At 35.1% G+C, this 27,187-nt stretch overlaps 1 protein-coding gene and 1 non-coding gene across 2 annotated transcripts; one reads left to right on the top strand and one right to left on the bottom strand.

Annotated features, from left to right (window-relative positions):
• Nucleotides 1–1,363: 1,363 nt before the first annotated feature.
• Nucleotides 1,364–1,489, bottom strand: LOC133865125 (U6atac minor spliceosomal RNA). Its single transcript, XR_009899650.1, has one exon. It is a non-coding gene; the product is annotated as a U6atac minor spliceosomal RNA (small nuclear RNA).
• An 18,946-nt stretch (nucleotides 1,490–20,435) lies between these two features.
• LOC133863890 (ras-related protein RABF1) lies at nucleotides 20,436–25,856 on the top strand. Its single transcript, XM_062300023.1, has 8 exons — nucleotides 20,436–20,651; nucleotides 20,948–21,024; nucleotides 21,766–21,849; nucleotides 22,017–22,111; nucleotides 22,392–22,497; nucleotides 24,901–24,990; nucleotides 25,094–25,180; nucleotides 25,511–25,856. The coding sequence occupies exons 1-8, from the start codon at nucleotides 20,627–20,629 to the stop codon at nucleotides 25,547–25,549; spliced, it is 603 nt and encodes a 200-aa protein (XP_062156007.1). The 5' UTR covers nucleotides 20,436–20,626; the 3' UTR covers nucleotides 25,550–25,856.
• Nucleotides 25,857–27,187: the final 1,331 nt, after the last annotated feature.

Below are 27,187 nucleotides of genomic sequence, written 5' to 3'. Positions count from 1 at the left end.
GAATTTTTTTTATTTAAATAGTAATAAAAATTATTGATGTGAGATAAAAAGTGAAAAAAATTAGAATGTTTTGAAGTTGATATTTTTTAAAAGAAGTAAAAATAAGAGAAGGGAAAGGAAATAGAGTTGCCAAACGGGACCTACAAAGAAGTTGTAGTGGTCAGTCTTGGGTGATAGTGAAATGATGCGTTACTTTAGTTAGGTTGTGACTATAAATAGGATATATAGTACGATGAAATTGTAAATTAGAAAGAGATTTGATTACAAAATACTTTCTTTGATAATTTTATTGACGACAAAATAGTCTTTAAATACACTAAAGAGAAATTATCCCTACACTCGATCATTTCTTACAACTGCCCCACAACAAGCTGACGTGGCTGGTAATATTTTATTATTTTTTTTGTTTTGTTTTGTTTTCTTTCTGTAAAAAAATAATAAAATATTACCAGCCACGTCAGCTTGTTGTGGGGCTGTTGTGAGAAATAAGTGTAGGAATCATTTCTCTACACTAAAATAAGATCACACCTAAATTAATAAGATTACAAAGGTTAAAATAATTATAAAATTAACTTTAATCTTAATCTTAAATAACGTGATCCTTATTAATTGAGATTCTATTCAAACTCAACTACTAAACATATCTCACCCTAAATCCATCCCTAACATGAAAACTCTTACATTAGTTGAATTTGGATTTTGTTTTGTCATTCACAAAATTATACAAAGTTAGGTTCTAATAATTGTTTAGTGTTGATACGGTTGATTGCACCCTGATAATATGGCCAAGAATACATGCATGTAAATTAGGGTTTGTGGCCCTCTTTATATATGATTACCATAAATAAGGCAAGTAGATCTGATATGGCAAACACCATAGGCAAAGGATGCTCATGGAAGGCAACATATTCATATGAATATCCTTCCTTCTAAAGCGTCAAGTTCAAATAGGTAAGGTCGTTAATGAGGGGATGACTTTCCTTATATTGCCTTCCTGTCATGTTTAGGTTCATAAAACTCTTGAGGCTCGTCGTTTGGCCAACCCCTTTAGGGGCTACCCATCGGTCAAGGGGATGCTTCCTGCGAGCAATCGGACCTCCTTGGGGCCCGAGGGCTACTGGGCTTGGAAGGCCCTAGTGGACTTTTGTAATATTTTATATCACCATTTAGCATGATTTAAACTGAATTCTCACTCAAATTGTTAGTAGGGACAACTGGACGTACAAGAAGCTGTTGTGGAAAATAAGGCACAAGGCATTGATTTTGACATGCTGCAAGTACATTGTAATGTGAATTTAACACAGTTTCTATATCTGGAAGTTTCCATACGAGTGTTATTATTTAAAGGAAAATAAAAATAAAAATAAAAATTGGGTTATAATAAGAACATAGAAGTGGGTAGCCGTAACCTGATGTGTGTGGATAAGCCCGAAGGCTGTTCCCGTCCCTGTCTGGGGAGGTGCCAACCATCTCTCCTTTCTACGAACACAATCTAGCAAGCTTATAAAGTATATATTGTCGGTGTGGGACTCAGTACTTTGTGTATAACTACATTTAAAAAAGAAAAAAGAAAAAAAAGTAATTTGTGGATAACAATTAATTTCTAAAGGCCTTACTTGGAAGGCTTTGAGCCCATTGAATGTTTGAGTGGGCTTATCTCTTGGATTGTCCTTTTTCTTATGTTCGTGCTGGTCCAGAAATCCTCTACAATGGAGCAGGCCACCATATATGTTCCTTCAACTTTATCCTCACAAAAACAAAAAAAAAGTTTTAGCGTACGTTAAAGATGGATGATTTTGAATCATATTCTTTGGAGAAAGAGTTAACATGTCCATTGAAAATTAGCTGGTTTGATTTTGATGGGGATTTTACTGATCGTGTTCTTCTTGGAGAAAAAGGAACAAAAAAGAAAAGAGATGCATTGCATGCAACTCATCTTTTGCCGACAAAACAAAAGCAGAGGAAAAAATAAAAAGGTGCACAAAAATCCAGCGATGATGGTCAAAGCATATGTCGAGCATTATGCGAGAATGTCTGGTTGTGAATCAGGTCCCAGCTTCCACATCTGATTTCTGTACGTATTGGAAAGCACTCCCACAATTCAATGCCACTTCCAAACTCACATGCATGAATTTTAATTTACCATCAATGATCAATGGTGGCGGTTCAATGTTATAAGGTAATTCTAAGTAGTTAAGTAAACACTAAGACATGAGTTCGATGAACTCTCGTAATGGGGATTATCATGCGTGATTAGTGTAAATCATCTTGAGTTTTATTGATGTTTTAATAAAGATGAATATGATCATGCTATGACTCAATCGGGATTGAGAGAGCGTTTATAATTTTTTATCGTCCGCTTTGCCTTTTTATGAATAGGAAAAAAAAAACTCAAATGTATTTTAATAATTATCTTTGAGCAACATCAACACATATAGGGAATTTTGAAAAGGAAATTTTGGGTTTTGAAGTTCAAACCCCGGACAGACCAGACAATGCCATCTCCAAGCTCAGGATTAATTCAAACATTCAAGAGATCCAGCCTGCATAAAAATAAAAGAAAAGAAAAGAAATTCCACCACTTATCACAATGTCCTATTGTCTATACTAGCTAGCTAGTCGGCAATGCCCACATGCCTAGCTTCTAGGCTGACGAAATAAATAACTTAGTCTTACAAGCTTACATTAATAAGTTGAACATACTAAGAGTATTCACGGTTGGTTATGTAAAATTCACTGTAAATCTAAAATAGATAAACAAACCACCAAAAAGGCCCTCCACCTGATTATGTATGTTAACGCAGTCTAGATTTGATCTGGATTTGTGAACAGTGTGACACTGTTCACAAATGTATTAATATTTTATTAGTTTTTCTTTTCTCTCTTGAATCTTCTTTCTTCGTTGCGTTTTCTCCTCACTGCTTCATTTCTTTTTCTTCTTCAAATATATTTGCAGTAGTACTGGATCGGGACCCTGGGATCACATCGCTGCCTTCCTTTTTCGGGATTCGATCGGACCCAAAAATGAATCTTCTAGAGGAACCGGTGGAGCCCCAGCGACGGGTCGGTGGAAACCATGGGAAGTTTTTGGTATTTCGATGGAAACCATGGGCCGCCGACGGAGAAGATTCACCGTGAGTTGATTTTTATTTTTATTTTCCAGTGGGTTGATTTTGATTTTGATTTCCAGTGGGATGATTTTGATTTTGATTTCCGGTGGGTTTGATTTTGATTTTGATTTCCGGTGGGTTGATATTGATTTTGATCCGGTGGGTTGATTATGGTATGGTGAATTATGGTTGAGGTGAAGGATTTCATGATTGTGGAACTCAAAGCCATTATAATTGTGGAGATATGATGTGGTGAATTATGGTGTCTATGTGATAATTTTGCATTTTCTCTGTGTTTGATGTTTTCGGATTTTGAAGCTTGAGCTGATGAAGGTCGACTGGGTTGAAAGTGGTTCAAAACTTGAAAGTGCAGGTCGTTTGTTTGATGAAATGGTTGTGAGAGATGATTTCGGGTTTGGGGAGAGGAGTGGGTATGAGGTTTTAACATATATATATATATATATATATATATATTAAAAATAATTATTTTAATAAAATAGATAGAAATGTAGATAATCGGATGGAGGATAGTTTTAAAGGTGATTATCTAAACTAGCAAAAAGTGGATTTTGGTTATGTAAAATAGATTGAAGTTTAGATGATCCAATGGGGATGCTCTAATGTGAATAAAGAAAAGCAAGAAAGTGGATCTAATCAAAGAGAATAGGATCTGAAACGCAGAAGAATTATTTTATGGTCAAGATTTAATATTATGATATTTAATAATGTAAATGATGTTGTTTTATTTAAATTTTTTGAATGACGAGTTAATACATTTATCACGTGACATCATCTACCATACGTACACCATTAAATACAACAACATTAATCCTAATCATAAAATGAAAGAAGCGGAGAAATTACCACTATCCATTGACTTACACTTGCATATTAATAAATTAATAAATAACTTCTTTATAAATTCACTTAACAGTTCGTATTAATGAAAAAACTAAACAAAAAAAGAAATTAATAGACAAATTTAATTTTTGGTGGTTGATATGATAGTCCAAACTCCACAAGAATGTCACCTAAACTACCACGTTAGTTTTGTGAAAGATTTATAGTACTAAATGCCGAGGTTCCTTAACACTGCTCGACCAAATGTTTCATTTTACTAAGGCGGATTAATTAGTCATAAAATAATCTCTATACACACCACATATTTCATATCTTAGTGAGGCAATTACTTGTGAATCTTATGATAAGATTGGTGGGACAAGGCATATCAACGGTAGCCATTTTGAGGATTCAAATTTTAGGAATATAACATAAAATATATGAACAGAAAATTACATTTATGCCCTTCAAACTATTAGCCGTTTTTGAAGTAATTTCCTAAACTGCCAATCCTCGCACCGTAGCTTTGTAAACTATCAAATAGTGCCAAAAAGACTCTTTGTGTTGAAATATTTTTATGATACACATGTCACGTGTCAAATATTCAATTTAAAAATAATAAAATTCAAATTCAAAAATTTTTAAAAAAAAATCAAAAAAAAAAAAGTTAAAAAAATTCAAATAAAAATAAAAATGAGGAGTGGCTCAAACCACCCCATGGCCTTTGAGGGTAGCCAAAACCACCTCTATTTGGCTTGGGGATGGTTCGGCCAGCCCCAATAGCCAAACCCTCAACATTTTGTCTTTTCTATCTTCTTCTTCTTCATTTTTTTTTTTATTGTTTTTTTTCCTCTTTGGCTTGTGGGGTGGCCGAACCACCGCCAAGGGCCACACTCATTGGCAAAAATTTGGGCCAAAGGGGTGGCTCGAGCCACCCCTTCATATATATATATATATATATATATTTTTAAAAAAATTAATATTTTTTTAATAGTTTTAATTTTTAATATTTTTAAATGAAATATATGATATGTAGCAATGGTATTATAGGAATATTTCGATAAAATTGATCTTTTTGACACTATTTAGTAGTTTGGGACCATAGTGCGAGAGTTGGTAGTTTAAGAAACTACTTAAAAAACGACTGATAGTTTGAAGAGCTTAAATGTAATTCTCCCAATACATGAAACTCATTGTAGAACTCACATCAAGGGCTCCATTTGTTAATGCATTTTTTATTTTTAGTTTGAAAATTTGTTTTAATCTAACAAAAAAGTAAAAACATTTTTAAGTGTTTTGAGTTATTTATTAATATTATTGCTATGAGAAACAAAGCCCTAATTTCCATCTTTCCCTTAAAAATAAAAAATAAAAAATCCTTGAGTGATCATACAAACCACATGATTCTTTTTTCCCTTCAACGAATTATCAACAGAATTATTATTATTATTGTTATTATTATTATTTTCTATCTCAGTTTAGGCTGGCGCTAACACAAGAACCTTGCATACACAAATATCAAATTACTTATTAAAAAAAAAAATTATTCTTTTTATAAGTAATAAAACTTTTTATTTGGTGATAATTAACCTCGTAATTCTCTAACTGCCATCTCAATTACTTAAAAAAAGACACCAACAAAAATAGCATAAAAACCAAAGAATTGTATGCGGGCCAGAGCAACATATTTGCCGAATTGAAATTACCTTATGCCCCTTTTGTAAATAGCAGGGGAGAATGATATAGAGGTGATAACTGATAACTGATAAACTCGTATTTTTCAAGTATATATCCTTAAACCAATAATTAAATCCACTAATATAAAAGCCATAAACCCCCTCTCCCCATATCCACCAAACTAAAAAAAAATCCTTCATCACTACACCCTCTCCAGCCATCTCCGTGCTCTTCATTTCTCCGGCCAGTTTTCACCATCATCAACACAAGAAGAAGAAGAAGAAGAAGAAGGCAGCGATGAATCAAGAAAGCACAAGCTTCTGTAGCAAGCACGTGCGAGACCCGTGTAGAGCGTTCGGCCGGAGATGCAGTATTCTGGTGAAGGAGCAAAGAGCAAGGTTCTATATACTCCGCCGATGCATCACCATGCTTGTATGCTGGCACGAGTGTGGTGACCCTTAATTAATTACTCCTAATTTTTGCTCCGTCTAGCTATCACATATATATATGAGAGTGTCTATATATATATATATATATATATTAGTATACCCATTAAAGGAAGTTTTGAGGATTTTTATTTGAACAAATTGTAGCTCATGTTGAAACTTATCTCCATATGTTATTAATCAAGAATTTATTAGTTTCTTCTTCTTCAAGAAGTGGGTTTTGATTGATTTTTTTTTTTTTTTTTTCAGTTAGTATGCTGGTTGTTGTTTGGTGATCCTAATCGAAAGGTTAATATGCTTAATTAGAACAATATTATTTATATTCTCGATCACCAAGCTTCTGTAATTAATTATTTAAGCAATTGAAAACCAAACGCTCTGAGAAAGTGGTATAAATGGGAAGTAAAATAAGTAAATGCAAATGGGTTTAATTCGTTAATTAATGAAGGAGATGAATGGGATCTGATGGTGTTCTTCAATGATTTCCATAGATGGAGTAAAAAAGGCCATTATTGAAGAACAAAACACCCCACGTTAATCACACAAATGAGCAGTAACCCTACTGGATCGTCGAGACACGTAGAGAAATAGGAGTAGCTAGTTAGAAACGGAGGAAGGGGGGGGCTAACCTAAGCCGACAGCGAGAATCCTTATCGTACGCCCACCCAGCTAGCTCCCTCACTTTCACGTCCACGGTTCAACCTCCTTTTGATTGGATTGCCCCCTCGTGCGCTTCTCTCTCTCTCTCTCTCTGATCATCATCACTTTTTTCTACCCTTCCGTGCCGATCGAGAATTCGACAAACTGTTATCTGACAGTTTTTTTGGAGGATAATCCATGTGTTCTTTGTCATTTTTAATTAATTAACAGTACCTTCTTTTTTTTTAAATATATATATATATATTAGTACTTTTTAATCATCTTCGTAGTGGTCATAATCCTTTATTTGTGGTGGTTTTTTTTTCTTTCTTTTTTCAAAGGAAAGATAAAAAAGAAAAGAAAATAAAAGAGATATTTTGGCATGACTAGAACGTTGAAGAATGCAAATAAAGATAAAATAATGGGGAGGATCAATTAGGATAAATCACGAATGGCTGATCTGTACGTAATAATAATGATTTGATTATTCATTGACTAACTTAACAAATATCATGCAAATTTATAGTAAAAAAGAAGAAAGTTAAATGTGCTTTTTTATAATGTGGTTCATGTGACACACAAAAGTGCAAATAATTTTAAATAATTTGAAAGCATTTTGTATTTTAATTTGTTTGTTAGTAGTTGTAATGTTTTGCTAAAACAGAAATTATTTTAGCAATTATAGGAATGAGATACAGAGTGAGGTAGATTGATTTAAGTTCAAAGTGGTAACAGAAGTGGATAAAAAGAAATGGGGAGCATATATAAAGAGATGAGCTACAAGCTACATATGTCCTTCTTCACTTTGTTCCCTTTTCTACTTTATTTTTTCCTTCTTTATGTGGACGCATCATCGTCGAAACTTCATCAAGAGCACCTGGCCGGAGAAGTTTTGAACCCCTTCCCTTGTCGTGGGACCAGTTTCACAGCTTGACACGTGCAGTGTGAGAGGGCTCAATGACATGTGTCACATCATTGAAATTTTTTATGCTCGATCTTCAGTCTTCTCTAATTAGAAAGGACCAAGGGTTTTTTTTTTTTTTTTTTTTTTTAATATATATATATATATATATATATATCATTTGGACAAAGTCCTTTTTTCTTTATTTATTAAGGCTAAATGTTTTTTAATTTAGTTTATTAAAATATGCGTTTAAAATGTATGTAAGAATAAAGAGTAATTACATTTTCCTTCATGAATTACCGGTCATTGTCAACATGCCGCCATGAATTGACATCTCGATCATAAGAGAACATTCAACTATCCTAACTTAAAATTAAAATTTACAAAAATTACCCTTAAAATTAAACAATTAATAATAATAATAATAAAAAGAGTGTGTTTGCCGGTGGGAGGAAGCCACCCCGAAACCTAGGGTGGCCATGCGGCTACCCCTTATGCCAGGGTTGGCTTGCTGCCACGCCTTAGACCAGGGGTGGCTCCCGTGTGACGTCCCACATCGCCTGGGAATGAAGATATGCTTATATGTATAAATGTACCCTTTATGACACAACGCGTTTTAAAGCCGTAATGGTCATGAACCTATTAGAACTCCGCAGTTAAACGTGCTTCTGCGAGAGCAATCCCAAGATGGGTGACCTCCTGGGAAGTCTGGTTTGGGGAGCTAAAAGCAGACAATATTGTGTCATTGGGGTGGGTCGTTACAAATGGTATCAGAGCCATTGCCCAGCCTGAGATGGTAAGAGCGTGCACAAGCCCAATGAGGGACGCCAGCGGGGACGCTGGGTCCAAAGAGGGGGTGATTGTGACGTCCCACATCACCTGGGAATGAGGATATGCTTATATGTATAAATGCACCCTTTATGACGCAACGCGTTTTAAAGCCGTGATGGTCATGAACCTATCAGAATTCCGCAGTTAAGCGTGCTTCTGTGAGAGCAATTCCAGGATGGGTGACCTCTTGGGAAGTCTGGTTTGGGGAGCCAAAAGCGGACAATATTGTGTCATTTGGGGTGGGTCGTTACAAATGGTATCAGAGCCATTGCCCAGCCTGAGATGGTAGGAGCGTGCACAAGCCCAATAAGGGACGCCAGCGGGGACGCTGGGTCCAAAGAGGGGGTGATTGTGACGTCCCACATCACCTGTGAATGAGGATATGCTTATATGTATAAATGCATCATTTATGACACAACGCGTTTTAAAGCCGTGATGGTCATGAACCTATCAGAATTTCGCAGTTAAGCGTGCTTCTGCGAAAGCAATCCCAGGATGGGTGACCTTCTAGGAAGTCTGGTTTAGGGAGTCAAAAGCGGACAATATTGTGTCATTGGGGTGGGTCGTTACACCCTAGCCACCCATACAGGTGGCTCCGGCCACCTTTGGGGTGGATCTAGGCCAGCTCGGAACCTGGGTTGGTTGGAGCCACCTCTAAGGGTGGCCGCGCAGCCACCCCAGTTTTCAAGGTGAAAATGTAATTACCATTAATAATTAAAAATACATATGATTCTTGTTAAGGCCGGGCTGCTTTTTTGGGATCTAAGAAGAAGGCTCATATTTAGGGCTGAGCATGGGGCCGGGGGGGGCGGGGATGCCCATTTTTTGGCACCGCCCCGCACCCCTGCGGGTTGCGAAAATCGCACCCGCAAACCGCACAAAATGGGGAGAACCCGTGCGGTGCGGGGGTGATGCGGGGCGGGGGTGCGGGTATATGCGGGTTTTATACCTAGGTCTAGAAACATCTAGATTTTCTCAGGAACCAAACAAGAAAATTAAATTCAAACAATACCACTATACCAGATTCAAACAATAAAATCACAAACAAATCACAAAACCCAGATTCAAACAAATCACAAAAAAGGGTTGAGACTCAGAGGTCAGTGACCTTAAGATCGGTGACGACGGCGAGGCCTCTTGAGGCGAGCGTCGACGATCTGCCGGCCGTTCCCGGTCTCCTCGGAGCGTCGACGATCTTCTCGCCGTTCCTGGTGACTCAGCGAGGCCAATCAACTTCCATAATTCCATTTGAGCAGATGTAGCACGCATGATTCGGTAGGAAATCGTGAAGAAGAAGAAGAAGAAGAAGATGTGAAAGGGTGTGTGCGGCGCTAGGGTTTACGAAGAAAAGAAAGGAAAAATATGAAGGGGGGGAGGGGGGTGCGGGCGTGCGGCACTGTAAATGTGTAATTTTTATTTTTTATTTTTTTTAATGTGCGGGGCGGGGCGGGTCCCCGGGGTTTTTAAAAACCCCAACCCGCAACCCGCCCCTCCCCGCACGGGTTTACCAGTTTTTGACCCGCACCCGCAAAAAATCAACTAAAACCCGTGATTTTTGGGGCGGGGCGGGGCGGGGCGTGCGGGTTGAGGCGGATCCGCGGGTATTTGATCAGCCCTACTCATATTCAGTTCAGGATCAACAAAGGGCTCAATGGAAAAGGATATCCCCAAGCTTGTGTCGACATACCAATGAAAAAGGGGGGCCTCCCTGGCTATTTTGAAACGAGAGATTGTTGTCGTGCGGCCACAAGGCCGTACGTTGGACGGTCGCAACCATAAAAACCATAAAATATATCATTATTTTATATTGGCCGAGATATAGTCATGCATGTATTCCATATTAGATTATATTGAGCAATTGGCTAGATTAAAATATGACTAATCCCTCTCTTAAGTATTCTACGTCAATAATGCTCCGGATTTTCAAATGTATTATTTTTTGAAAAAAAAAATAAAAAATAAAAGGAGTTGATTTATAGAATTTCAAACCAAACCAACCCGCAGAAAAAAGTTGGTTTGGGTTGGTTCGGTTTAGGTAATTTTCAGGTTTGGGTCTAAATTTTCCACCCAATTAATTAAGTTGAATCGGTTAAGATCTTATCTTCTTCTAGAAATGACAATCGATTGATTTGAATTGTTCAGAACAAGAATTTTTGGCTACAACCAAGTTTAATTAAAATAAAACATTTCCAAATTGTTAAAAACTACGTACGCTAAGCCATATATATTTCAAAAATGATTATGGAGAATGGTATTTAATTTGCATACTCTTATGCACATCTCTGACCTCTATAATTGATTTTAAATTAAAATTAACAGGTGTTTTTAATGTTCTTTAAAATATGTAGATGTGGGGTGTGTACAATAAATGTGCAAATAACACTATCCTACCATTATATGCACCCTAAAATGTCTTCTTTTTTTCTTTTTCTTTTAAAAAAAAAAAAAAAAACGAAAGATTTGAGTATTTTATTGATCAAAGAGCATGAGCATAAAGCCATTACATCACAAAGTATAAAGTTTTGCAAAATCATAGCCACATCATGCTATAAGGTTACATAGTCATCGATATAAACAAAATTCTTACAATAAAATATTATGGGATTTGATTCTTGTACAACACCAATACAACAACTGTACAACAACCCTTCACATGAGGGTGGGCCCCAGTATGTGGGACCCACCCTCATGTGAGGGATTGTTGTACAGTTGTTGTATTGGTATTGTAAATCTAACATTTTCCAAATATTATTTATGATTTTCATCTTCCGCTAACCCATGTATAAAAATAGTTAAAGAGCAGATCTACTTCAAGCAGACTAGATCTAAGACAAGGCCGGGTAGCCAAATATTCTAGAAAAAATTATTTAAACCGACCCTGAGAAATTACTCTTCACACCTAACTAACTTTGATCTCATAAATAGCCCATAATGACAGATCTAAAGAGAAGAAAACTCTTATTCAAAGTAAAAACACAACTAACAAACAGCAGCAGTGGCGAGAGATGGATGCATAGCGGAGAGGTTAAAACTGCTGATCTAGTCGGAGTTCACCTATAAACAAAAGAAAAACCCAAAATGAGAGAAAATGATAGGAGCGGGATTGTTTTGTTTTAGTTTTTTTTTTTTTTTTTTTCCTTCGGACGGTATGATTTGAATTCATGACTATTTGCATGTTACAGTATCAAACTTATCACTAAATGAAGTCAATAATGTTGAATTTTACAAGAAGTATATAGAAACTTGAAACATCAACATTAAAGTTTCGGTCGCAGTCAGATCTGTCTCATCGATATCCATCGTCACGTCCACCTTGACTATTTCCGTCAAAATCTTAACGTAGAAGGAAAACAAATAGAATTGTGACTACTTTCTTCTTTAAAAACCCTGAACTCCCCGTAGATTGGACATAATATTTAATGGGAAATACTAAGTATACTTCCATTACTTTCGCTCTTAAGGTACACTCTTAGACGTAGGACTAATTAACAACCACTATTAGATTCAAAATTTAATAATAATTAATTCAAAAACTAATGGTATTTCTTAATGCGATGTCAAAGAGTATATACTTAAGAGTGTGTAATATTTTTCAATATTTATAAGCTCACACCATGCAATTTGATAAAACAGTCTCCATAAAGAGTAATGCTACACATTATCCTCTTGTCCACCTTTTATCCTAACAAAATTGATGTGGCTTTTAAAATCACCATTGGATCAAAATTCAATAATGGTCTATCATAAATTCAATGGTGATTTTAAGAGCCACATCAAATTTGGGAGGATAAAAGGAGGACAAGGGGATGATGTGTAGCATTACTCATCAATAATTAATGCTGAAATGATTAAGAAAAAAGCTAGAGTAATGTTAAAAATTACATTTTTATCCAACAATTATCCCACGATGATGACGTGATAGTGATTCCAACTAACCCTTGGATCAATCATTGTTAAATAAATAAAAATAAAAATAAAAAAAATCAAAGGGTTGGTCCTTGTTAATTTAATCAGTTATTAACCGACTTGTAAACTATAAACGCTTATTCAGATCAGGATCTACAATTTCAAACAAAATTGTAGATTCTCAAATTATGAAATTTAAGCCGTTTATTTAAATCGAAACGCTTGTAAAATGTTACATATTAAAAATATTGCATGTTATAGTTGAGAATTTAATATGTTTTTATCAGGTTCTTACTCTCTATATTGTAAAAAGGGAAATGCTAAAGATGAGACTTTCATTCGTCCCCCATCCCCCAGTGATAATAAAAAAATTGATTTTTATTAAAAAGTTGTCTCTGATGTCACTTTTTAATAAAAATCGAGTAATGCTACACATCATCCCATTGTCCTCCTTTTGTCCTCCCAAATTTGATTTGGTTCTTAAAATCACCATTGAATTTATGATAGATCATTATTGAATTTTGATCCAATGGTGATTTTAAGAGCCACATCAATTTTGGGAGGATAAAAGGTGGACAAGAGGATGATGTGTAGCATTACTCAAAAAAGATTTGAGCAAAAATAGTCTTTCGACTTTCTGAAGAAGAAATGTCTATGCAAAAGTAAAGAAGAAGCCCTTTCCGAATGAAAATTCTTTCTGATTATCTCGATAACATGCCGTAATTTTAATATGTTTCATTTTTTAAGCGTTTCAATAGAAATAAATAGCCTAATTAAATTTTGTAATTTGAGAATCTACAAATTTTTTTAAACTTGTATGGGATCCTATTCCCTCTTATTCACTTCACCAATTATGGACTATCACGTTAGTTTGGAAAAAAAAAAAAAAAAAAAAAAAATGTAGTAAAAACTGTAATACTCACAGTATTTTTCTTTATTGTTTATTTGATGTCTATGATATCACACATTTATCACGTTCAACAGTGTCACACCGACTGACCTAGTTTGTCTCAAAATGGACTTGATCGAGAAAACAAAAATATAAACCAATAAAAACACGACCCATTAGTCGGTATGACCCATAGCATACGGTTGATGTTCACACGGAGCACTAGGCTCGGAGTGGTGAGACCCAAAGCAAATAGATACCAAAAATGAGAAGGCAGCTGAATCGTGGAGGAAACAACAATAAGAGAACAGAAAGGACCCATTTGCTTCCAAAATTCACATAGGATTGTCCCCTGGAAAGTGGGTTAGTCCAATCAACAACTCCAAATATCCCTCTCCCCCCACAACATCTTAGCATCAAAGTTAATTACATGGCCGTGGGTCACTTTCTCTTCCACCCCATACTCCTCCTCTTTGTTTCCACTTCTAAGCCTCTTAACAAACACTGCCTATTTTTCTTGCATTATGCTCCCCACTAACGGTCTTAATTTGACTCAAAATCTATGGAATCTTATCTTTGTTTCACTTTATTTGTTTTAGGACCATGCAGCACTTTTATCAAATAATGGACCAACAACAACAACAATAATAATAATATATAATGACCCAAGGAAAACAAAATGTAATTTTTTTTTATTTTTTATTTTTATTTTTTATTTATTTTTTTTTTATAAAGCTTTTCAATTATTACATACATTAATAGACAACAACCAATAATATCAAGAACCTATTTTTGAACCAAAGAACTGAGTATTTCATTGATCAAAGATCATGAGTATAAAAGTCTTACATCACAAAGCATAAAGTTTATAAAATCATAGCGTCATCTGCTATGGGGTTACATAGTCATAGATGCAAACAAAATTCTTACAATAAAGTGTTATTTATGACTTTCATTTTTTACTAACCCATGTACAAAAATAGTTAAAGAGTAAATCAGCTCCGAGTAGATTGGATCTAAGACAACGGTAGCCAAATATTCTAGAAAAATTTATTTAAACTGGCCGTGAGAGATAACCTCTCACACTGAATTATCCAGGCTGTTAAAGATAACCCTTCACACCTGATTAACTTCCATCTAATAGATCACCCATAAAGGCAGATCTATAGAGAAGAAAACTTTCATTCAAAGCAAAAACACAACTAGCAACTAGTAGCAACGGCTATAGAAGAGATCGATGAACAGCACAGTACGGAAGTAGATGGACGGATGCATAACGGAAAGGCCAAAAATGCTAATCTGGTCGGAGAACACCTACAAATAAAAGAAGAAAAAAAAGAAAAAAAAAAAGAAAAGAAAAGTAAGGAGGGTGAGGATAGGACCGGGGAGTGGAAAGGAAAATGGATATGCGAAGGGAGCAGATATGCTCCCTTCTCCTTTTAGATCTGTTATCTGAGGAGGTGAAATCTATCAAGAACCTATTAAAGCACCAACACAATTAACATGCATTACATCACCCCATTTCATTAAAGCACCAACACAATAAACATGGCTGGAGCTAGTCTTTGGCCCGGCCCCCCAAGCCAAAGGTTCCCCCCTCCCCCCACCTCCTCCTCCCCGGCCCTCCCCCCAAGGAAAAAAAATTTAAAAAGAAAAAAAAAAATTAAAATTTTTTCCCCTTATTTATTTATTTTTTTTTATTTTCTTAGTCCCCCCCAATGTCTAAAACCCAGCTCCGCCCATTTTGTTAAATACAAAAAAAACCAAATTTTGATCATAAAAGAGCTTGTCTCCATTTCACTTGATGTGGAGAAAATCCTAATTATAATCCGCAATGAAGAGGATTCATTTCATAATTCAGGTTTTTTTTTTTTTTTTTTTTTTTTCATTTAATTTAGAGTGAGTTTTACTTAAAGAAAATCGAGGGAAAGATTTAAATATATGACTGTGCTTCATGACACTGGAGACATAATCCTTTGAAAACCCATCAGAAGAATCAACGAAATTATTGACTATTATTTTCCACAAAACAAATTAACGTTATCAGTTTGCCAAACAATTTCGGAAACGGTCCCACAAATTCGGCATGCACCAAATTGGAGCAATAAACGGCAAAACACACGAAATTGCCAATAGATTTGGCCTTAGACATCATATCAATAGGCCTTAATTATATCATGATATGATAGGTATCCTACCACTTGGTATATTGGTAGTCTTTGTTCCAATATTGCTTCTAAATGCAAGCAATATTTTCTTTTGGCAACTTCTAATTAGAAACTTCAAGTATATATATAATAATAATAATAATAATAAAGGACTTAATTTTTTTTCAACCCAATTTATGAAAAAAAAGTTGTTCTTAAAAAATATTAGTAAAGGAGGTTTGAAACAACCCATAAGCTGAAAGGCTTATTGTATTTTTTAAATAGGAATATTATTTAGTAAATTGATATACAATTTGATGATGTGATAGTGAAAATCAGTCATTGAATCCGCACTTATAAACAAAATCAAAAGCTGATTTTCACTGTCATATGGCCTAATTGTATTACAGTTATATAAGAATCTACTAAATAACATTACTCAATATTCATGAAAAAAAAAAACGATAGAATTATGAGATAAGTGTAATAAACATGCATTGATAGAAGTTTTTTTTGGAGAAACTTCACTTAACATTCTCTGAATTTTCATTAGTTTTGCAATGTCCCTTAAAGTTTTAAAACTCTCAATTCAATGTATCGAACTTAAAATAAATAAATCTCACCCCTTAGTTAGGATTTAACAGAAAATCGTAATGGAAGTTGTTGAAATTCCTCAAACACCCATATTTAAATAATAATAATAATAATAATAATAATAATAATAATAATAATTGTAATTTAGGGGCAATTATATATTTTGATAGAGTTTACAAGAGTATAAGGGTAATCTTGTCATTTGACCGTCTGATTTAACCCTAAACCATAATAAGAGGAATGGGATTTTTGAACTTTGGGAAAACATTATAAAAGTGATGGAAATTCAGGATGATTAAATGAAGTTTATCATTTTTTTTTTTCTAAGAAAAACTGTTACATCATTATAATTATACAAAAACGTTATCAGAGTCGTTTGTTTGAAAATAACCAAAAAAAGAAAAAGAAAAAAAAAAGGGTTTTTATTTGGGGGAAAAGAGATATACTTAAACATGCAAACAAGAAATTTGCATGATTTTTTTTCTAAAGTTGGATGGGGTACCACCAACTACAGTTTGAAGATTGGGTTTTGACAAGAGTGGGAAGCTATCAAGCATACAAGGACTGAAGGCAAGTTGTCTAAATTGCTTCGAAAGCAATGGGGATGGACCCCAATTACCTCCAAACTTCAGATGGGTCTGTTCCCTCGTAAGTTGGTTAGTCTAATCAACAGCTTCAAATATCACCCAAACATGTGTTACATTCATTCACCTTATATTTTGCCCCCCCTTTTTTCTATGGGACGTGTGTCGATCATGATCTCTTAAACAACCTATATATATATATATCTACCTAGCTTTCTTCACCTTTAGCACATATATATATTTTATCTCCTTCAAATGTCTCTTATATATATGACACGACCCCCCAATATGTCATCTTATGATCAAGAAAATAAATTTAACCTGATAGGATATTTATACATCAAATGAACTATTGGGTGGTCTTAATATATATCTAATTATCTAAAGTTAAGGTTTTCTTAACCAATTAAGTCCTTAATTTGTTGAAGTTTCTAATGAGTGCTCAATGATTTTCACAACTTTTTATCTATTTGCTTTTGTTTCTATTTGTTTTTATTTTGCTTTAATTTTGGTCACAAAAAGATGCAAGAGTTAGGGTTTCCATTAATTGGCCGGCCCCTACAAACCAATACCCTGATGAACTCTTTTCCTCATTCTCCCTCCCTGCATTTACTTTAGTTAGGGAACGATGGGATGAGAATAATGCTAGTTAATTTTCACACTTATGTCACACTGGTTGATATGATGTGTTTTACAATATCAATCACTTAAAAAACAAAAAGTATAATTAAGACACTTAAAACACACCATAACAATCGGTGCATGTGACATGAGCGTGAAGTGTACGTAACATTACTCATAATATTATACTAATTTCAGTCAACAAAACTTTATCAAAATTTTAGAAATGGTACTTTTCACACTTTTTATTATACTCATTTGTGGCTACGTATAATGAAAAAAAAAAGGAAAAAGAAAAAGAAAAAAATAAAAGAGCTATTTAAAACATGTCAAGTCATGTGAAATAAGTGTAATAAATGAATTAATTACTTTCAAAATTTACATGTACTCAGGGGAATAGTATCCTCGATCTCCATCCATTTCAAATGGGTTTGTTATAAATAAGGAGCAAAATTGTCATTTCAAGTTTTTTGAACATTTTCGCTCCTTATTTTATAAGCAACCGGCTTTTTTCCATTTCATTTGAAATGGAAGAGGATCCTTCACTATACTCAGGGTCATGCATGTGTCAGGGCCGGTATTTTGAGCGTTGAGCCATTTATGAAGCATATATTCAATGCGAATTATAATCCATATTAAATTGTATAGTGTATATTGTTACGTCATTTATAGTTTTAAATAACGTAACATTATGTACACCAACATAGCACCATTAAACATAACAGAACAAATCTAAACCATAAAATAAATCAATCTCCTAGCACCAAGACTCTTGTAAAGTAGCGTGATGTTGTTGTAGCACATAAATAAATATAGAAATGTAATTAATGTGCGTAAACCGATGCTGCATCATGCATGCATGCATGCTCTCTACATGCATCATTAATTTGGTATCAATGGTATGAATTGCAATGCACAAATATTCTGGTTATCCATTTGTTGTGAAGCCAAAAGTTAAATATGATGGTAAGTTGGACTAAACCAGTAACCACTAAGTCATAATGTCATATCATGGTCTAACTCTATGATATCTCCACCGTTATGTCCATGTCCACCATCAATCTCTCAATTAATCCAACATATCATATCACTACTTTATCTTAAACTCAATCTTTATATATAGTGCTTCTCATAATTCTATAGCTTACATAAGATTCCAATTATATACTGAATATTTTAGTTCAAAAAAAATAAATAAAATTGATAGGATTAGAGATCAGTGAATCTTCTTCTTCTTCTTTCAAAATTCCGTAAATGGGTTACGTGGATGTAACACTACTAGGTAATTTCCCATCATCACATGCTAAATGCAAAATTTACGAATTTTTCGCTGAAATTTAGCATTACTCAAATCAAATTTGAGTGGTAAGGTGGATTTTTTGAAAATGCTATTTTATAAGAAATTTTGTTTCTTACAAGAAGGCTTTTAAGGTCACTTTTTTAGGGTCTTATTTCATGGAGGGTCTTCACCTCAGCTTAACTCATTTTGTTTAACAACAAAGAGTATATTATATTCTTTTTTGGTTGGGTGAAGTGTTAATTAGTGGTCTAATTGATTTCTTAAAGGCTCAATGTCATACAAAAAAACATTTAAAATGCTCAAAGTTTCATGTTGGGCCTTATCCAAAACAAAAAGAATAAAACTCAGGCTTTATGTTGAGAGGATGAATAGTTTTCGAATTCGGCCTTATCCAGCAGGTTTACCGATTGTTTGGGCCCTTTACATGTTGGGCCAGTCCAGTTTCTCATGGGCATCTCTCTTAGCAGCTTGCATTTCAGGCCACGTTCATTCTTCCACTCATCACTCATGTCACGGACACACGAGCACAGGCATGAGTCATGACCTTCATTTTCTTTTTATTCCTTAAAATTAATTTAGCTTTCAAAATTATTATTGATTTTAGGATGATCACTCTTAAATATTTATTAAGGAAATTTCACTTAACCTCATGAACTTTCATCACATTTACAATTACGCTCTTAAATTTCAAAATATCTCAATTTGATGTATCAATATTTCATTTTTTTTTCTTTTCAATTTCACACATTCATTAGGATTTTCCATTAAATCTTAATAGAGAGGTGTCAAAATTCTCAAAATACTAATTTTTATGAAAAAAAAAATTACAAGGATTTAGATTTAACAGAATTTGCAAAAATACTTATGTTTGAATTTTGATATATATATATATCTTCTTCTTTTTTTAAAAAGAAAAAAAAGAAAAAAAAAAAAGGTGTTGTTACAGTTTTTGGTATGGTATGAACACAATACATCCTTCTAAGTTCTTCAAGCTTTCCCAAAATCCTGCAAAACAATTAGACCTCAGAGACCCTTCTAAGGATCTCACTCCGATGTATAAGTTAGCTTATGAGAGAAAAAGAATATGCTTAATCCCCAAAATTCAGTCCGTCTAGCTTTATACCTGGGGTTGTGACCTATTTATAGGTTGAATGATGAGCACCATTACTATTAAGGTTTGTCTTCTTTGGCTTGGGAGCGCCGTCAGAGTTTGATCTAGACTTAGGCTTCTCTTTCCTCCAATCCTATATTTTTCAAAGACTGAGCATGATCTCAAGAAATCTAAACCGTAACATTTATCTTAGTTCGTGAGATTCTGATTCGGATTTCCTGCGATGCGGTTGATACTTGAGTTCTCGGGATATACTTGTTCTGGGCTTTAACTGGCTAAGTTGAATCTTGGTTCCAGGATGTCTACATTCTCGGGACTCAATCTAATTATATCTATTGAAACTGTTCTCGTGAATAGCTGCCTAGTGTCTATCTCATGTGATGAGACTATCCCAAAAATCCTGCTATCTTGGTTGCTTAGTATCTATCTTCAGGGATAGAACGTTCCCGGGAGTTTTGTTGTTTTTCTTTCTTAGGTTGGTGCTAACTCGAAGGTCAATCTAAATGAAATTATTCTCAAAAATGAATATTTTGAGAATATTGATACTATTTAGCAAAAAATCTTAACGGATCGATGAAATTGAAAAAAATTGAAAAATAGATATACTAAATTGAGAATTTTTTAAGTTTAAGGATGTAATAATAAAATCAATGACAATTAATAAAGATTAGGTAAAATTTCTCACTTTTTATCGGGCAATAATTTTAAAAATCTTCTCAATTTTTTTATCTTTTAAGATAAAAAGGAGATAAACCATTACTCTTGTATGCGTGACATGAGGGGAAGAATGATCATAGCCTGAAATGCAAGCTTCAAAAATGGGGTACGCGTGGCACCATACGTACGAAATGGGGTGGGGTCCAATGGTCCATGGGGTTTCAATTGCACCGGCCATTAACGACCTTAATTCCACCCATATGCCATCTTTGCACATTCGTTCGATCTCCGCTGCAACCCTTCTCTAACCTTAAACCCTGATCACATATAGAAATACGCGTATTCTACACACGCTCACTCTCTGCTCGCCATGGGTTGCTCCTCCTCTCTTCCAGGTGATATTCTCATGAACTCTTAATTTTGCCCTCTTGTATTTCTAGGGTTGTTGCTGGTTCAGATTGATTGAACCCGATATTCTCTTTGAAGTTTGCAAATTTGTAACCAAATTCATATGCTTTAATCTGGGTTTTTAACATTGGGTTGATTTCTTGAATTTCTGAGCTATAAATCAAGGAGCTGGGAAATGAGTTTTCAATTGGGCGATTGTCGTTAAGTGGGTTTGGTTGTTAGCGACCACCCTTATTGGGGATTTTGGTTGAATTTGATTGATTGGGTGGTTTAATGTATGCAGATAGGACTTCCGGGCGTTTGGCTGGCCCGAACTCCGAGAATGGCGGAGCGCCCGACCCTAAAAATCTTCGCGTGAAGGTACTTTGAGACAAAAAATTTCGAAGTCTGCTGGTTTAGGCAACTTTACGGTTAATATGATGTCCGTTTGTGGCTTTTATATGCGTAACGAAAGAGAGGGACATCTTAGGAGATTGTATTTTTGGTTCTTTTGCAATTTTATGTTATTTATTGAATGTCCTTTGACGTAGAATTGATGTGTTTTATTTTGTGGAATTAACCTGATATATTATATGTCTTGTCGATGAAAGTGGACTAGTTTGCCTAGCAATCCGTTTTAGCTATTCAAGTGATTATGGCTAGCCCAGGTTTAAAGTTCTTTAGAAGTATCGTTGTTATCAATGTTCCTTAGGATCCATGGCAACATACCTAATTATATGGATAAAGATTATGTTGCTGGACCCAATTTTGTTTAAATATAATCCATGGTGTTGACCCTAGTTAGTGGGGATGAAAGCTTAGTTGAGTTGAGCTGAGAACAAAAATGATCTTATAAAAATACTTGTGCATAAATCTTTTTATGATTTGGCTGTATGCAATTGGCAGCATGTTACTGCTTCATTCTTCTAGTTGATTCACATTGTAGGAGACACTAAGTTGTGTGAGAGGCTTTTTTAATCTTTATATTTGTTTCCTTGCTGGGGCAAATGGGGAACGTGTCAAGTTGAATTTACCGGACTTTGTGAAATTTCCAATGATCTTATTATTGAACCCTTTTATGGATGAATGGAACTAATGTCTCAATTCTGTGGCAAAGTGCAGCTGGTTTTGTTAGGTGATTCTGGTGTTGGTAAAAGCTGTATTGTTCTTCGCTTTGTTCGTGGTCAGTTTGACCCAACATCCAAGGTAAGGAATATCTTATTGAACTATACTGCTCAGAATACATCTCATCTTTTTCAATTTTTTCCAGTTAGTGTTTGTTATCCATGTTCTGTGTGAATGGATTTGGGTGTCTACCCTTCTCCCCTAGAAGCTAATTTATGATGCACTTATATTTGTTGGTTTGATTTCAGGTAACTGTTGGAGCTTCATTCTTATCACAGACAATAGCTCTGCAAGACTCCACAACTGTTAAGTTTGAAATATGGGATACTGCTGGCCAAGAGAGGTATTGTTCTTCAAATCATGCTTAAATGTATTGAAAAAGTTTACATTTTTCTTCTTCTTAGTCGCTTCTCTTGCATACTCCTAGTCTACTTGACTGCGCTTTGCGTTTTTTAATGATATTACACTTCCTTATCAAAAAAAATAAAAAAGAGTTTACATTCTAAGTAATGTAGCAAAAGCTCATCTTGTAACACCCTTGTTTCTATAGGAATTCTGCCCCATCTCTGCCCATGTATACCACTTTTTTGCTAGAAAGCATTAATTATTAGTGTCTTATTCAGGTATGCTGCGTTGGCACCACTTTACTACCGAGGTGCTGCAGTTGCAGTTGTTGTGTATGATATAACAAGCCCAGACTCATTCACCAAAGCACAATATTGGGTTAAGGTAGATTTTTCAGAGATTGCATAGTATTAATTTATTTCGCATTTGCTCTATTATTTACTTATATCTTATGGAAAACTTTTCTTCTTCCTTGAAAACTTCTGTGGAAAGGATAAAATCTACGATAACCTTTTCACGAGGGTACAAACGACCTTCATGATGAAGTTACGTTAAGGGTTAAGCACCTAGTTTAGGATTGAAGTATGGGTCATAATTAATTTTTCATTGAAGGTCAAAACCGCTTAAAATTTTGAAATATTAATAGATTTCTTGATGGCTCAATATCACAAAGAAATCCAATTTTGTTCCTCTTATCCCCCCTTTTTCTCCTGAAACTTGAAACATTGAAAAAGTTAGATTGTAAAACACTTGGCTTCCAAATATTCTTTATTGGCAATCACTTCGCTCCAATCTAATATTCTTTACTTTATTGCATGAATTCTAAAACAAAAGGATCTAGTTGCGTTAATCATACCTGGTGACTTTTTGTTAGATTAAATGTAACAGTAACAATAAAGTTTGTATTCATAAATAACAGTAACAATAAAGTTTGTTTATGGAGATGTTTTAAGTGGTGACATTGGTTGGTCACTAAATTACATGTTTTGCACTAATTATTGTGTGAATGGAATGCGTCTAATGTAACCAGCAAGTAGCAGTGAACTTTCGATAATAGGAATTTCTTAGTGGGGGAAAACTCCTTGACGCTTCACATACTGCTTGAATATGATCTTGATATATCTGTATGTATTACTTAAGTTTGTTAATTGCTTCATAATATGGTTGCTTGGTCTTGATTGGCAATAGTTTACGTTTTGAATCGGACTGATGACTAATTGGGCTGGTTCTTTGGTTTTTTCAGTGGTTGGGTGAATATCTGTTTTAACCTATATGCAATGATATTTTATTCTTATAGGTTATGGCTTTTCATTTGGAAGTATTTAGTTTTGTATTTCTCTTTTACAACCTCTCATTACTTGGAAACAATTCTTTCTTCTATTCTGTTCTAACTTTTAAATCATCTAATAGGGTCAAGGAGTTGATATTGCTTAGAATTGTTAGCAGTACAATTATAATAATGCAAGCAACTCTACTGTTATGTTTTGTTTAAGAAAAGAAATATATTATGAATATGCCACCAAACTTGGTTGTAAAACCTCATCAACATGCTACCAAAACCTAGCTTCAAAACCCGTTTCACGCTGAAATTGTTGTGAATAGAACACGAGCAGCTTAAAGGGTATATCATAACCCTGCGTTTTGCAGTTGGAGTTGGATCCTATTAGGAACTTGATAGAGTATTAGTCGTCGTTACTGAAGTAACATATATTATCTATTTCTTTTCCTTCTCAACAATTTCATTTTCTCCTATTTTTTCTTGTAAAAGGTTTGCAGGTTTTTCAATTTCAATAATATTTAAAGTTAGATTTTGTAATGATCTAGGAAAAAGTGTTAAGCCACATATACACTATCACTCCAAAAGAACTAGTCAATTTGGACTCTCCCTAGAATTACTTATAAAGCCCAATTTAAACTAGTAAGTAAACAATGTGAGATTTAGCACCCATGAGTGCCTCTATAAACTATCTACTCTATGTGAATTACTCATATTCTCAATATAGGACTGGAGTGTTACAAATACTTCCCCTTGTACCACTCATGTCCTTGTCAGGACCAGGTCAAGCACTGCTGACAGTATCACATGGCATTACTAGTGGCTCTAATACCATCTCTAACGACCTAGGAAAAAGTGCTAGTCACATATGCGCTATCACCTCAAAATGACTAATCAAGTTGGGGCTTTTCAAGAATCACTTTTAAAGCTCAGTTTCACCTAATAAGTAAACATGGTTGGACTTAGCACTAATGAGTCTTTATTCTATGTGGGCTACTCTCATCTTCCCAATATGGGACCGGGTTGTTACAGATTTGATGAGGACTCAATTGGAAATAACAATATAAAAGTTGTACCTAATGGCATGGCTTTTTTTATCACAAAGTTCATTAATGTAAGTGGCACTAACTACTTGAAGTGAGCTCATATTGGTTTATATGTATGTTCACTTTTGTTTTTGGATGAATAAAATCTTTATTTTGATCTATTAAAAACATTGCTCTTATTGGATCCCCTAGGAATTGCGAGAGTTGGGTTGAAAAAAGGAAATAAAACTATAAATAACCTACTCCGAGATAACTGGGTTGTATTGTCACTGCACTTCAAGTGCTTACAGCTTATAGATAGCATCTTTACCCTGAAAGGTGCAGTTATGTAGACTGCATGGCATCTTTACCCAGAAAGGTGTATAGTTATGTAAACCGCATGCCTTGATTAAGTTGGTTATTAATTCCCATGCTCGCTGTGCAAATTTACTTTTTCAAACAATTGATGAATATGGAATTTTACAGGAATTGCAAAAACATGGAAATCCTGATATAGTCATGGCCTTAGTTGGTAACAAAGCTGATCTTCAGGAGAAGCGGGAAGTACCAGTTCAGGTGAGTGCAACATTTCTCAATTTGACGCATTGTCACATTCTATATGCCCGCAAACTAGCATTCATTTTTCTATAATATAATACATCTATTCTTTGTCTTGCAGGATGGCATTGACTATGCGGAGAAGAATGGAATGTTTTTTATCGAGACATCTGCAAAGACGGCAGATAATATAAATCAGCTGTTTGAGGTATTTTTGACATAGACATTTTATAAATATCTGTTTTTGTTAACAAGATACACTACATACAACTCAGAACGGTCGAGATTGACGGGAAATTCTAGAAGTGCTCTCTTCTCGTTATTGGTAGTGTGAACATGATGCTCTCTATATACAAATTTTGTATTTGTTACCTTGCAAGGCCATGGAGCACTTGCTTTATATGACACATTATGTTGATGACATACTATTTTGGGAAACTATCAAGGCGCTATAATATGCATAGGCTTGTGTATGGAGTCCGTAGTTTTGAAATTCTTGTGCATTTGGAAGACTGAGCATTGTTCCATCTTTTGGCAGGAAATTGCCAAGCGGCTACCCCGCCCTCCCGCTTCATGATATGGGAGAAGCTCGAAACTGAATCAACTAAGAGCTGCTCTAGTTGTTGGATCCCTTTCTTTATCTGCTTGAGATATTCAGCTTGTGTATATTGTGATATATATAATTGAAACTTTGTTATTATTTGCCCTGCTTCTCAGTTCATCCTTTCAGTCGAGCTTTAAGACTCGAAAACTCAATACAAAGATTGAACTGGACGAGGCCATAAGAAGGGATCCCACAACAATGTAGTTAAAAGTTTTAGCTTTAACTGTGTTTAATTTTAAAAGAAAAGTCCGCCATATTAAAAGCCCTATGTTAGTATGTATATACTTCTCCACATTCTTGCGGTTGACCATGCAGGCAAGGACGGATTTAAGGGGGGGCGGGGGCGGGCAGGGGCACCCGCCCCTACATCTTATTGTTTTTTAAAAAAAATTATATGAGTATTTAAGTCTATGCTTACTTTCACCCTTACAAATTCAAGCCCAATCAATTAGCCTAGCCCTTTAAAAAAATTAAATTGGCTTCAAATTTGGGTTGATCTCTCACATTTCACAAATTCAACGCAAGTTACTGAACCATACTTTTTCACCTAGTAACAGCCCAAAGAGTACAATCGTATAAATGTATAATTTTCTTTTCTTTGTACGGCGGTGACACTAATCTAAAGCAAGCAATGAAACAAACATTTTCCTAGTCTTCTGCTGCTACTGCTGGGGTCAAGAAGTTGGCTTTTCGGCCTCTTTCACTATTTTTCTTTGTCTATTGAATCGTTGATGGTGGTGGTGTTTGCAAACCCTGGTGAGTCTGTCTGTCTTGTGTCCATCAAGTCGTGGTCGTCTGCTATCTTCTTCTTTTTTGATGAATATGGTTTGCTCTCAGCTATTATCTTCCATCTTTTAATGGTTTATGGTTCGTATGGAATTAAAATAATGGTCTTTTCTCAAAATTTCAAATTAAAAAAAAAAGAAAAGAAAAGAAAAAAGAAAAGAAAGAAAAAGTAATGGTCTAAATCTAATCGAGATTCGTGTCATCTGGCTCATAACTGCCACGGAGTAAACAGTAAATAATATTTCAGCTTTGGCCTTTGTGTGGTGTGTATTGTGTAAACTAAACTAGCTAGTCTTTCTCTTTGTCCGTGTACTGTGTAAACTAGACTAACTTCTCGTAAGTAGGGGTGTGTATGAGCCGGGACGGGACGGATTTCTATCCTTTTTGCCCCTGGCCCGCACCCATGCGGGTGCAAGAAATCAAACCCGTACCCCGAACAAAATGTGTTGTGTCCGTGCGGGCCGAGGGTAATGCGGGGTGGGGTGATGTGGGGCGGTTTTTGCGGGTTGTGCTGGTTGTGTGGGTTGTCTGCTACTAGCTGCAAAACCACACCACCACGGGCCACGGCACCACGACAACATGATTCCACGAACGCAAACACCTCTTATACCACCCACCAACACAAACCCAGAAACCCTATACACAAACACAAACTAGATCTACCACAGAAACAACAAACAAATTAAAAATTGGGAGCTAATGAAGTGGACAAACTAGATCTACCACAGGACGTGCATCGATCGTCGACGTGATCGACGTTTTTCGATTTCCGATCTTCATTTGATGGAGGGAGAGAATCCGGAGGTGAAGAATCGAAGATTGAAG

The sequence above is a fragment of the Alnus glutinosa genome, chromosome 3, assembly GCF_958979055.1.
Source record: "Alnus glutinosa chromosome 3, dhAlnGlut1.1, whole genome shotgun sequence".
Taxonomy (NCBI): domain Eukaryota; kingdom Viridiplantae; phylum Streptophyta; class Magnoliopsida; order Fagales; family Betulaceae; genus Alnus; species Alnus glutinosa.
The sequence above is the reverse complement of the archived record's forward strand: the minus strand, read 5'-3'. Positions and strand labels throughout refer to the sequence as shown.

What these genes read in the sequence shown, in the direction of transcription:
- LOC133863890 (XM_062300023.1), top strand. Translation starts at nt 20,627, where the DNA reads ATGGGTTGCTCCTCCTCTCTTCCAG. An exon ending in TTGCTCCTCCTCTCTTCCAG is followed by an intron (nt 20,652 to 20,947) that starts GTGATATTCTCA and finishes TAATGTATGCAG; the next exon opens with ATAGGACTTCCGGGCGTTTG. An exon ending in GATACTGCTGGCCAAGAGAG is followed by an intron (nt 22,112 to 22,391) that starts GTATTGTTCTTC and finishes TGTCTTATTCAG; the next exon opens with GTATGCTGCGTTGGCACCAC.